General features: G+C 43.3%; 1 protein-coding gene across 8 annotated transcripts in view; it reads left to right on the forward strand.

Moving 5' to 3' along the window:
• The window catches only part of RASAL2 (RAS protein activator like 2), a 260,823-nt gene that overhangs the window by 191,765 nt on the left and 55,384 nt on the right, over window positions 1–13,674 (forward strand). For 7 of the 8 annotated variants that reach the window (XM_077275986.1, XM_077275987.1, XM_077275985.1 and 4 more), the window contains one exon: window positions 4,458–4,564. In XM_077275986.1, coding sequence (XP_077132101.1) covers window positions 4,458–4,564 — 107 coding nt within the window. Of the gene's footprint in view, window positions 1–3,155; window positions 3,781–4,457; window positions 4,565–13,674 lie in introns of those variants that run through there. The other variant, XM_077275988.1, reaches the window with a different exon arrangement.

A 13,674-nucleotide genomic window follows, 5' to 3' on the forward strand; every position in this document is an offset into this window, starting at 1 on the left:
CCTGTTGTTGAGTCTAATCCATCTCTAGCTGCAGACACTTAGAGACAGATTACACAAAGTGATGGCTGAGCTTAGTCTCTTTCTGCTCCTGCTCTCCTGTCTTGTCATACTGCATAAAGACATGCCTGAGAGGTGGGCTTTCAGTTGGAAGTAAGAAAGGACCAAAGCTGGGAACTGAAGGAGGTTCCAGCACCTATAGTGCTGGCAGAAAGTTAATAATGAGGATCCAGACATTCGTAAAGAAACAGAGCATGTGAATTGGGTGTGGTCCTGGACTTATTAGACTTTATAGACACCACAAGCATTTTTCATTGTTGTCAGGGACGAGTATAGCAAGATCAGCTTTTTCTTAAAGTTTTGTGGGAAAGGTCATGTTCTCTTTAAATGCATAACAACGTGACTCTCTCCATGTTGTCTCTTTACATTTTCATATGGCAAATTAGTTGGAGACATTTCGTATAGATAAATGTAAAGTAGTAAATGTTTTCATGTCTGTAGTAAGTTCTGTTCTGCTGTAGAATAGCTAAAATCCATGTCAACATCCAGTTGATTATTTTGCAGATTTTGATGTAGTTTTGTACAGATTCTTTCACAGATTTTATTTTTTAATTATTTTTATTTATTTGCATTATTTCTAGTTTGTAAATTCCTTACATACAGTAGTTTTGTAATCTGATCTTGTCTCCTATCACTGTGACCGCTCCGTCCTGCTGAAATCTGTAGTAACTTTGGATAATGGGAAGGTTCAGTATTGTTTTGATTTTTGCCGGTCGTGGTATTTTTATTTCCTGACCTGTTTACAAGGTTAACCTGCTCTACGGCACAGACTGGACAGTCTCTCTCGTTACCAGGGCTGTGGAGTCGGTAAGCCAAACCTCCGACTCCTCAATTTCCATTACTCCGACTCCACCAAATTGGATTTCGACCCCACGTCCGACTCCACAGCCCTGCTCATTACCCCTCTTTGACTAGACTGGACATTCTCTCTCGTTACCCCTCTTTGATTAGACTGGACATTCCCTCTCGTTACCCCTCTTTGATTAGACTGGACAGTCCCTCTCGTTACCCCTCTTTGATTAGACTGGACAGTCCCTCTCGTTACCCCTTTTTTATTAGACTGGACAGTCCCTCTCTTTACCCCTCTTTTATTAGACTGGACAGTCCCTCTCGTTACCCCTCTTTTATTAGACTGGACAGTCCCTCTCGTTATCCCTCTTTTATTAGACTGGACAGTCCTTCTTGTTATCCCTCTTTGATTAGACTGGACAGTCCCTTTCATTACCCCTCTTTTATTAGATTGGACAGTCCCTTTCGTTACCCCTCTTTTATTAGACTGGACAGACCTTCTCGTTGTCCCTGTATGATTAGACTGGACAGACCCTCTCGTTACCCCTCTTTGATTAGACTGGACAGTCCCTTTTGTTACCTCTCTTTAATTAAACTGGACAGACCTTCTCGTTGTCCCTCTATGATTTGACTGGACAGTCCCTCTCGTTACCCCTCTTTTATTAGACTGGACAGACCCACTTGTTACCCCTCTATGATTAGACTGGACAGTCCCTTTCGTTACCCCTCTTTTATTAGACTGGACAGACTTTCTCGTCCCTCTATGATTAGACTGGACAGACCCTCTCGTTACCCCTCTATGATTAGACTGGACAGTCCCTTTCGTTACCCCTCTTTGATTAGACTGGATAGACCTTCTCATTGTCCCTATGATTAGACTGGACAGTCCCTCTAGTTACCCCTCTTTTATTAGACTGGACAGATCCTCTCGTTGCCCCTCTTTGATTAGACTGGACAGTCCTTCTTGTTATCCCTATTTAATTAGACTGGACAGTCCCTCTCGTTGCCCCTCTTTGATTAGACTGGACAGACCCTCTCGTTACCCCTCTTTGATTAGACTGGACAGACCTTCTCGTTATCCCTCTTTGATTAGACTGGACAGACCCTCTCATTACCCCTCTATGATTAGACTGGACAGTCCCTTTCGTTACCCCTCTTTTATTAGACTGGACAGACCTTCTCGTTGTCCCTCTATGATTAGACTGGACAGACCCTCTCATTACCCCTCTATGATTAGACTGGACAGTCCCTTTCGTTACCCCTCTTTTATTAGACTGGACAGACCTTCTCGTTGTCCCTCTATGATAAGATTGGACAGACCCTCTCGTTACCCCTCTATGATTAGACTGGACAGTCCCTTTCTTTACCCCTCTTTTATTAGACTGGATAGTCCCTCTCGTTGCCCCTCTTTGATTAGACTGGACAGTCCCTTTCATTGCCCCTCTTGTATTAGTGCTCATTTTTGTGTTTGTCATTTGCCAGTTCCTTCTTTCCCTGGACTAAGTGCAGATGACAAGAAATGAAATAGAAGCCATTGAGCAGAGGAGGGCTGCATTGATTTTGCAGCAGGTGATAATGCAATAGTAGCGAGCCGGGGGTGGACGGTGGTGGTGGGGGGAAGACATCTAATTTTGGAAGAGCTGAGATGGTATAGATTTCTCTCCCCAGGAACCGCAGCCTGGGCTCAACATAGCAGCAACTTTCTGGTAGCTCTGCATGGCAGGCAGCTCAGAATATATTACAAGTGCGAAGGACAAAGAAAAAATCAGCATTAAGAAACATTGAATCTGCCAGTGATATGCAAGATAGAACAACCCTCCAGCGCGGAGGACGAGTCCGAGCGTCAGGCTGGTAATACTGGAGCCAGGCACTGCACCTTCACCTAACAAACATCCCTTTCTCCGGCTGCTGAGTGAGCTGTAATTTTGCAGAGGAGGCAATTATCGTGGAATATTAAAGGGGGGAACTGGACTATTGTGCTTTTATCCAAGACGCCATAGAGATTGTGTTTGGATGAAATCTTTTTCTTTTGTCGTCTTTGACTTTCTTTGCTTTATCCCTGCCACAAATTTTTCTCTTTTTGAGTCTTGAAAAATTCCTAAGTGTCCTGTTGTCTTGGGTATCAAGTATATCTGAGAACCTTTCCTTGTTTTTTTTCCTCTCTTTGGAGTCCTGGATATCCAGGTGCAGAAGGAACAGTAGTTTTCTGTTGCAGTTTGCTCTTCCATAATCTTTTCTTTTGTGTTTATGTTGTGTTTTCTGTTATTATTAGACTCGTACGTTTTTATGTTCCTTTTTGTGCCACCGATACATTGAGCTTTCCATGTTGCTTTAATTTATTGACTGGTTAGGGCCGGGTCTTCTGTGCATCTCACGTTATATTTACCTCCTCGGAGACGGTTGTTGCCTGGATAGCCGATCATTTATCCTTTCGGGGAGAGCCGTTTCGCACCGGCACAGGCTGGCAGCACTTTTTGCTTATTGTTTGCACAGACTGGGGGAGCACTGATGACACTTTCTCCCATGAATGCCGGAGCGCTCCAGCATCTGTAAATAGCTTGATGTCTAATGAGGATGTGCAGTTCAGGCAATTGATTGAATAGCTGCAGTCTTGTGTGTGTCTCCTTGCTTTCTGCACACTGGCAGGGGAGGGGGAGCGGACGGATCGGATCCTGCTTCTTTCAGAATTGGAAGTAGCACGGATCCCTTGGGCCAAAAGGCCGGGATTGTTCGTCGTTGCTGCACCAGATTCCCCTGGAAGAGTGGAATATGCCAGGCTGCCCGGGCTCAGCGATCACGCCTGCCATTCCCGAGGACCGGTAGAGGGATGCGTAAGATATAAACCCGGTTCCATGTGTGGGATTCTTTGTTGCATCTCAGAAGTTGGATACAGCCCAACCTTTGACGTAGAAATGGGTAGCACTTGTGATAAAGGTACTAAAGAATGTGGCTGACTGTTTCTCGCTTCCTTTTGAGCATGTGCAGCGTCCGTCCCAAAGGCTATTTTTTTAACCCTTAATCGAACAGTTTAAATAGCATGTTCATTCCATACAATGCTTATCTTGATACATGCAAACATCTTTTGTTATTGTTTTGTTTGTTTTTTTTTTGTTTGCATTTTTGTTTGTCTTGTGCATTCAGAGCATTGCAGTAACTTTTGTTTTTATGTGTTTTATAATGCGTAAAATCTTCTTAACAAGTGTGTAACGTCATGGCAAGGCAGAATGGATTGTATACGGATGTTCTTTCCTTATTCTGCACTTTTTTTTCGATTTTCCAAGTTGTGCGCAAGTTTCAGTGAACTGTCTGTCTTGTAACGACTCGCAGGAATTCACCTGTTAAACGCGGCTAGGTGAATTCTCCTCCGCTCCCAGAGATGGGTATTTTTCAGCGTCTGCAGAGCTTTTCTTTTTTTCTAATTTTCTCTGCTCAGAGGAATCCAACTGTGAAATGTAAAAGACCAATTATCTTTTCACCCCCCCGGACACTTAGACAAAAAGATGCTTGCTATTACTGGTCATGAAGTTGTCACTCTTGTTCTGGGTGCCGAATGTTGACAGCTTGTCTTTTTTCTCATGTCTTGTCTTTCTTCTCGTTCTTTCTCTCCGCAGAGGTGCCAGCCGAGAGGTCACCGCGAAGGAGAAGCATCTCTGGGACCAGTACGTCCGACAAGGCGAACTCCATGGACCCCGCAAGCACCTCTCCTTTTAAAGTCCCCGTAAGTGGCTTGTCATGATTTGTGTTAGACGTTGCTTTCCCGAGTGTGCTGCATAGAGAACGAGCCGGCAGCGGATCTGCAGCATCGGATGGGAAGATACTGCTGCATTCATTTAGAAAATGGCAGAGAAACTCCGGTCAATAATTTGTCATCCATCACATGTACCATCGTGCACGGTACTGGACACCATGGTAGAGTCATGCACCAATATCCCACGTGGGTGACCGATGCCGGGTGGCAGCTACTAATGGCAGCAGTTTTGCAACCACTATGACAGTGCATAACGGTGCCATTCATTTTCCGGCCCCTACAGCAGAGTATAGCGGTATTACGAAGTCAGTCTGCAGCATTCTGCCGGTAGCAGAGGGGTTAAGCTGCTTTCTACCATTAGCATAGTTTAGTAGCAGGATGGAAGGAGCAGGATGTCGGGTTTCTCTGCGAGTAATAACCATCAGTGCCCAATCTGATTAAGAGTCACTACGGCGGGATGATGGTACATTAGGTGCCGTATGAATGCCCCTGGTAGTGTTAATACCGCTGCGGCAAGGACCTACTCTTGTCTAGCAGAGAGTGTAATTGGATGTGAGGGAATGCCGTCTGCTGCTAGCTCCTCTGGTCCTGGGAAATGTAACAAAAGCCAACTCCGTCAGCAAAAGTGAAGGTCAGAAGAAACCTGCTGAGATGTTCCAGCTGCCGGTGCTCCGATCTTCCGCAGTCCCAGCACTCTACCCACCTCTAAGTGCCCGGCCGGCACTGCAAGTGCACAACATGGCGGTATACTCGTCTACACTGTGCCGCGTGCTTGTAGAGGTATAACACACTACACAGTATCAAAAATTCCCGTCACCTCTCCCCTAAAGAATGGGAATATTATTCATTCGCGCTATTGCAGCCAACGTTCTGCAGCACTTGGCAAAATGCAAAAGCCGGAAACAGATCAACTTTGGCAAATCTTGTGCGACCGATATCATGAAGCCGCTTTGTTCCTGGACCACAAACGCTAGCGGCAGAGGGATAGGCGTCCGGTGTGTACGACCTGCATGGCTGCCCGCGGGCATTGGGCACTAAGGAAGTGCATGGAAGCGATGGAAACCTGTGCGTGGCGTCACCGAGGAGTGCAAACAGGAGCTTGTGTTCCCTATACTGTATGCGTCCACGGCCCGGGATGCACAGATGGAATTACAGCCGGAGACCGACATGGCCACGTGTATAGAATATGGATGAGGAGCGCGCAGGTCACCATTGTTCACATACAGAAATGGCACAAGAAGAACGATTAGTAAGTTGAGCGCCACATTTTACACACATTAATAGAAAGTGGACAACCCCTTTAAGAGAAAAAGAGTATTTTTAAACAAATAGTATTAAACATGGATTTTGGGACAAATTTTATCTACATGAATAGCACCCACAAACCGCCCCCTGTTTTCACGTTGCCGGAATATATATATATTTTTCCTAATGTGACTTTGCTCAGAAATGGCACTAAGTAGTCAGATGTGGATTAACCCTAAATTTGCCTCAGAAACCAAAGAATCAGCCCTGGATGTATGCCTCAGATATCGCCATTTATTTTGCTTTGCGGATATAGAATCATCATATTCTGCATCTATTTACAGACATTATCATCGCTGTTCACATCGGGGCTCACAATCTATCAGTATGTCTTTGGAGTGTGGGAGGAAACCAGGAGACCCCTAGGAAACCCACACAAACACAGGGAGAACATCACACTCCTTGCAGATATTGTCCTTGGTGGGATTTGAACCCAGGACCCCAGTGCTTCAAAGCAACAGTGCTAACCACTGAGCCACCATGCAGTGCTAACCACTGAGCCACCATGCAGTGCTAACCACTGAGCCACAGTGCAGTGCTAACCACTGAGCCACAGTGCAGTGCTAACCACTGAGCCACCATGCAGTGCTAACCACTGAGCCACCATACAATGCTGACCACCGAGCTGCCTCTGTGTGAACACGTCCTGGTAATGCATCCTCAGCCCTCCTCCATCTATGTCCAGCCCTGTTTGGCGGCATGTATCCGTACGCTCCGTCAGCACTTGCAGTGAATGTGGGTGACTAGAAAAAAGTCAGAAATCGTCATGAAAAAAAAAATTTCCACCAAAACTTGTAAAAACATTCTAAAAAAAAAAAAAGTTATTAGTCTGATTATTCAGAGATCAAGAAGTATGGGAGGGATTCTTGCAGCCGTCTGCGGTGTAGAATCTGTCATCTACATATCATTGTGATAATTGCACATTGAGATCATTCTTTAATGTCCAGTCATTACATGTATGGGTCCCATACTAAGTAGTGTCGTCCTATACGTAGTCAATGGGGTTTGGGTGCTTGGAACGGGTACAGATCCGCAATATCTGCGGGATAAGCCCCCATAATCTACAGTCCACAGGTTACGTTGTAGCATGTCCCCAGAATCTTCCTTCCCATCCTTCTACCATATCGGTTGTGATGTGCAGCCGAACTGCTGGGGGGGCAGATGAAATCCTAATGGGGGATGCGGATTGCTGGGTCTTCGCTAGTTGGCTCTGACATGTGCTAACATTACAGCTTTAATTGCTTCCCAGGGAACCTGCCGCCGCTGTGAGTGACACGTTTTTGTTGTAAAATGAAGTTTAGTCCCATCATTGCGTCTGACCGGCGGTCTCGCAGGCTGTATCTGATGACGTTTGATCAGCAGACATTGCTCTGACTTAATGAGACCAAATCGTGGAAATTTCCGGCTAATATGATGATTTTATGGGAATGCTTTTAGGCCCAAATTTGGTGCAATTTAATACAGCTGCGTTACATGACAATCAGAATTTCTTTTTTTTTTATGGGACCCCAATAAAAAATAACATAGACCTTTGATGTGACTAGGAACCTGCTCTTCCTTTTTTAACATTCTTTTTCTATGCAGTAGAGGGCAGCAGTTTATGATTTGCATACACTCACCCTTGGCTATGGGACATAGATATAAGGGTTTATGTCTGTTTTTTGCTATAGACTCTGAGAGCAGCATGATATAAGGGCTGAGACCCTGATTCCAGCAATGTGTCACTCATGGGGCTGCTTGATGCAGCTTTGATAAAAACCCAGCTTTCTCTGCTGTAAAAGTAGCGATGCCCAGAATGCTGAGCTTTGTATAACCCCGCCCACAACTCTGATTGGCAGCTTCCTGTATACATGGTCAGCAAGCTGCCAATCAGTGATGAGGGGCGGGATTACACACATTAGCTGGACTGCCTGGCACATGACACCTAGTCCTGTAATGATAATCTCCTGCAGATAAAAGACTGATTGTATTGAAATTACAGCACACAGCCCAGTAAGTGACACATCTCGGGGATCAGGGTCTCATGTTAAATAGCAAAAACCTGCTGACCGGTTACATTTAACCTTTGCTTCCCTCCACATAACCATCATCCTTGTGGACAATGGCAGTGAACAGATTCTAAAGCTAGAATATATGTAAAGCTTCCTAATCTATATGCTTTTTAGATTTCCCTAGTTAACCACTTACATCCCTGCGTATATTCCCTACAAAGGCTAAGTTCACACTGAGTGCTGCTTTTTTAGACATTTTTCTTTAAATGGAACCTCTCCAAAATCATCCCCAAAAACTATTAAAAAAAAAAATAAAAAACATTAAAAAATCTTCCTTTTCATTTCAATGGGAAGTCCCCTTTGATATTCATATGAGAACTTTTTTTTTAAGAGGCTTTGAAAAACATTTGGTGGAAGAAAGAAAGAGCATGTCACTTTTTTTGTCACTTTTTTTTTTTCCAAGTGAATCCTGAAGGAATTCTCTCCAAACTTCGCACTGTCCAATCACAAAGTTGCAAAGAAGAATCTTCGGGAAAAGAACTCTTCCAAAAGTTTTCAGGAAACTTTTCAGGATTGTTTTTTTTTCCCAAAACGAGAGTTTTCTGATTCCATTTCCACTGAGGTCATGTGCACGCGGAGTCTTTTTGCTGAGTTTTTGGAGCGGAAACTCTCAAGATCTTAAAACTGCCTAAAAACTTGTGGATTCTTTTCAGTTTCTACTCCAAAAACTCAGCCAAAAGATACTCGTGTTTTTCCTTTAACATCTCAAAACCTCTGTGTGAGCATAGCCTAAGGCGCGACCAGTCATTAATAAAACCCAATTTATACTGTTTGCAAGAATCTCATTTATATGTTCTAATAATTGTGAGTTCTTTTCATATTTGTACGTTTCCTCCGTATGCGGTTTCCATTACTATCCTCCAGCATATGGCTTCTTATACGACTGAATGCTCTGCCAAAAACAAAAAAAGGGATAATTTTTGGGTCAGTCTAAAAAGCGGTCAGCGACAAACAAGTGAATTATTTCTGGTTTGCTCATTAAACTGGACTGAAATTCTGAATATTTTATCGATGTAATGCACGTTTCAGGCTTTTAGCGCCAAATGGAAAAGACTCGTAACTTAATATTATGAGAGAACCCCTTTACACTGGATTGTGGTCCCAGAAGGGATGAATGGAGCTGCCCCATTGAATCAATGGCCAAACATTGTACTTGGCCACCTTCATCAGTCTCACAGTTTTTTTATGGCAGCGCACTTACATGACTACCCCTTCATTCTTAAAGGGAATGTGGGTACACCATTTAATCCCATATCTAGCAGATATCCCCCAATTAACGGTTAGTGATACCCCTCTTTTAAAGGTTTTTTTTTTTTTTAAGATTAGAAAAACATGGCTACCTTCTTCCAAAAAAAAACAGCCCAATCTCTGTTGCATTTACTTCAGTAGAGCAGATCTGCAACCTGTAAAAAGGGATGATGCTGTTTTTGGAAGAAGACCGCCCTGCATTTTTTTCTAACTATGGCCCACCCCTTTAAGGCATGCTAAAGTAATATAGGTTGTATCCTTCACTCAGGAACCACTTTTTTAATGGACAGCCTCACCTCTGGGTCAGTTGAAAAGAATTGCATGTAGGACTTGGTCCCCGACCCCTTTTCCAACCCCCTGGTCAGGTTCTGATGGACCCACAATCTTCTCCATAGAGGAAATGATGACATTGCTCTTCTCGGCAGCGTTCTCTCTTCTTCTTGCCTGGTCTCACATTACGGACTTCTAGTCAGTGATTCCCAACTCTGCATTATTATGATGAAATTATCCTGCCCCAGTGCCACCGTGCATTAAGACGCACCTTCCTCCAGACGAGTTCCCGCCATCTTGGATCAATATTCCTTTAATATGATAAGCTGCTGTTTTGGATATCTTCTGTGCTGGGATATCCCGATTATTGGTTTTACCATCAGTCTTGGGAGGCTGCTGCTTCCAGTAATAGAACATCGCAGTCCGGGTCATTTCTGGTCTTTCGGCATGGGCTTGGTTTCCTATCTTAGAAGTAAGTTTTGTGGCTGTCCATACATGCTGGGAGTTGTAGTTTCACAGTCGTTGGCGACCACAGACCAGGCGGCTTATAGCAACCTGCAATGTTAATTCTCTACAGTAATGAGTAAGCTCAAGCTCCCCAAAATGAGGTGTGACTCTGCTTCACCTGCGTGACAATCCGGTAACGGTTTATGCCAATCTATAGACTTCAAACGGGATTATAGACTGCTGAAAACACTCATAAGAAAGTCTATTGGAATAACAAATGCCAAATTTATTAAAGGGAATATGTCAGCAGGTTTTTCTATGTAATATGGCCGCATCATGATGTAGAGGCAGAGACCCTGATTCCAGCATGTGTCACTTTAGTTTAGTGGGTGCAGCAGTTTTGATACAATCAGAGTTTAGCTTGCTGAAGATCTAGCAGAGCTCTGAATGCTGAGCCCTGTATAACCCCGCTCCCATAGAACTGATTGGCTGCTTTCTGTGTACACTGTATATTGACAGAAAACTGCTAATCAGTGCTGGTAGTGTGGTTGGTCTAAGAGGCACGAGATATCTAGTCCTCTAGTGATAAACTCCTGCTGATAAAACACTGGTTTTATTGAAACAGCCCAGTAAGTGACACATTGCTGGGACCAGGGTCTCTGCCCCTACATCATGTTGCTCTCAGATTACATAGCAAAACCCTGCTGACCGATTCCTATTAAGTATGCCTGCTAATAAACTTGGCACATCTTGGATTGTTCGTGCGCTACTCATTAAAATGGCTGCCTATAGCCATTATAGTTTTCCACTATAATGTGGAAACCTCTGGTGTAAATTTTGTGCAAACTGCATTTGTGAGCTTAGCGTTTAGGGGGTTTCTTGATGTTTTTTTTTATTTTTTTTTATTTTTGCAATATTACACATACTTCGAAAACGGGTGTTTCTTAGGCTAAGTTCACATTTGCGTTGTGCGCCGCAGCTTTGGCGACGCAACGCACAACGCAAATGTAAACGCATGCACAACGCAGCGTTTTGTGACGCATGCGTCTACTTTTGCATGGTTTTGGGCGCAGAAAAAACTGCAACTTGCTGCGTCCTCTGCGCCCTGAAGCATGCACCACAGTGACGCATGCGTCACAAAACGCAAGTACAACGCATGTCCATGCGCCCCCCATGTTAAATATAGGGGCGCATGACGCATGCGTCGCCGCGGCTGCGTCCGACGCAACGCAAATGTGAACGTAGCCTTATCCCCTCCCAAAATAATTGGCCCAACAATCTGAAAATATCTCCCCCATGATTTGCAAATAGATAAGAGGGATATTTGGTTCCATCTGTGTTTTCAGTCTGCCCTACCTGTTAGTGGCAGAGGTGGTCACTAATTTTTAGTATTAAAAAAAATAATTTAGTAATACAAAAACTAATAGAGAGTTGTCCAGAATTGTAAAAAAGTTTTTTTATTTTTTCTTTCAAGAAACTTGCCCACTCTTGCCATTGGGCAGTGACTGGTATTATCTTTTCAGTACAGCAAGGTGAAATACTGTATAAGAGCGGGCCAGGTACTAGTCCAAATGGATTTCTACTATAAATCGCAGATTTCGCCACTTTTTCCCCTCCACATCCTTTCTTCAATTTTCAATTCTCTCTGAACTAGTGGGTAGAAACTAGGTGCTAACATTTTCCCCATACAAAGTACATGGAGACATGAGGGGATTCCTTTTCTGTTGTCTTTTTGTAACACAAAAACAAAAGCAGTAGCGCAGCATGAAGGATGTTCTACAGAAGTACTGAGCATTGTAGCTCTGAATCCAGCTCAGGAGTGGATACAAGAAAGCAGAAGCATGATTTGTTTATCTTACTCTCTCTCCTCCTGTTTCTCCCTCTCATTTCTCAAGGATCTCGCAGTCTGTCCTCTTTTAAACCATTTTTCAGAGCACGCAATGAATTTAGGAGGTTGGTGGGAGAAGTGGTGGCATAGAAAAATGGTGGCATATCAACCTAATGAAAGATATTGCTAAATGTTTATATATACTTTTGTCTGCACTATTACTTTTAGAAAATGTTCTTGAATTGACTGTGACCATGTAAAATGGTAACAAGTGTTTTTTCTTTCTGCGTGGACTATGTAGCAGAAGCTGGTCAAAGCCATGAGATAGCATGCTGCCAATATATTTCTATGAATTATTATAGGTTCATATATCGGGCAGGATCCTGAAATCCAAGCGTTAAGACTGTGGAGATGTCTATGAGGTTTCTTCTTCTCCTCCATCTAATCTATCTTTATAAGCATATGCTTAATGACTAGAAGAAAATCACAGTTTCTACTTCACTGGATCAGCAGCAAATGGTCCTCATGAAATCTCCAAATATCTCCTTTTTTTTTTTTTTTTTTACATGTCTCTTATGACGGCTGAACACACAGACATATTGTGCATGAAATTGCTTATGGGAGCTGATCGGAGCGTTGTTGCGCAGAATGCCCGGAGCGTCGTTAGAGGTTTATCTCTGGCTTATTAACATTGATTGTCTAATTACAGGACCCAATAGCGGGTTTTATTCACAGAGACTTAGTCGGAATGATTTATATAAAGAGCGACAACCAACTTGATGATAATTTGTAAACCAAGTGAGATGGGTTTTAGGTATGCGGCAGAGTAATTAGCTATTAGCAGGAGTAACGCAACATAAGGTTTAATAAACAGGACTCGAGCCGCGCACCAGATGGACCCGAATATCTTCTGCGCTCAAATTAAAGGGCTTCTCTGGGAATAGAAATAAATAAATAACTGAGTAAAAATGTTGTTATAAATTCCTAAATACTTTTAATTAGCAAAACACAATTGTTTTGTCTAAAGAGGTAATCACTAAGGAATTAATCTAGCTGCCGCCTTGTTGCACTGACAGAGGCCTGTCCTGGAATGTTTGGGTATGTTCACACGTTGCGTGTTTTAATTTATTTTTTTTTTTTTTTGCACCAAAAACCGGAGTGTTGGCAGAAAACACCTGTATACCATAAACTCATTTTTGTGTGAATTTTTCACCCATTGCAATATCTTCACATTACCCTCATTCACACCGTTCAGCTACATGCACATTTCACATTACCCTCATTCACACCGTTCAGCTACATGCACATTTCACATTACCCTCATTCACACCGATCAGCTACATGCTACATTTCACATTACCCTCATTCACACCGTTCAGCTACATGCTACATTTCACATTACCCTCATTCACACCGATCAGCTACATGCTACATTTCACATTACCCTCATTCACACCAATCAGCTACATGCACATTTCACATTACCCTCATTCACACCGTTCAGCTACATGCACATTTCACATTACCCTCATTCACACCGATCAGCTACATGCTACATTTCACATTACCCTCATTCACACCGTTCAGCTACATGCACATTTCACATTACCCTCATTCACACCGATCAGCTACATGCTACATTTCACATTACCCTCATTCACACCGTTCAGCTACATGCACATTTCCCATTACCCTCATTCACACCGTTCAGCTACATGCACATTTCACATTACCCTCATTCACACCGATCAGCTACATGCTACATTTCACATTACCCTCATTCACACCGATCAGCTACATGCTACATTTCACATTACCCTCATTCACACCGATCAGCTACATGCTACATTTCACATTACCCTCATTCACACCGATCAGCTACATGCACATTTCCCATTACCCTCATTCACACCGATCAGCTACATGCTACA

The sequence above is a fragment of the Ranitomeya variabilis genome, chromosome 8 (assembly GCF_051348905.1).
Source record: "Ranitomeya variabilis isolate aRanVar5 chromosome 8, aRanVar5.hap1, whole genome shotgun sequence".
Taxonomy (NCBI): Eukaryota; Metazoa; Chordata; class Amphibia; order Anura; family Dendrobatidae; genus Ranitomeya; species Ranitomeya variabilis.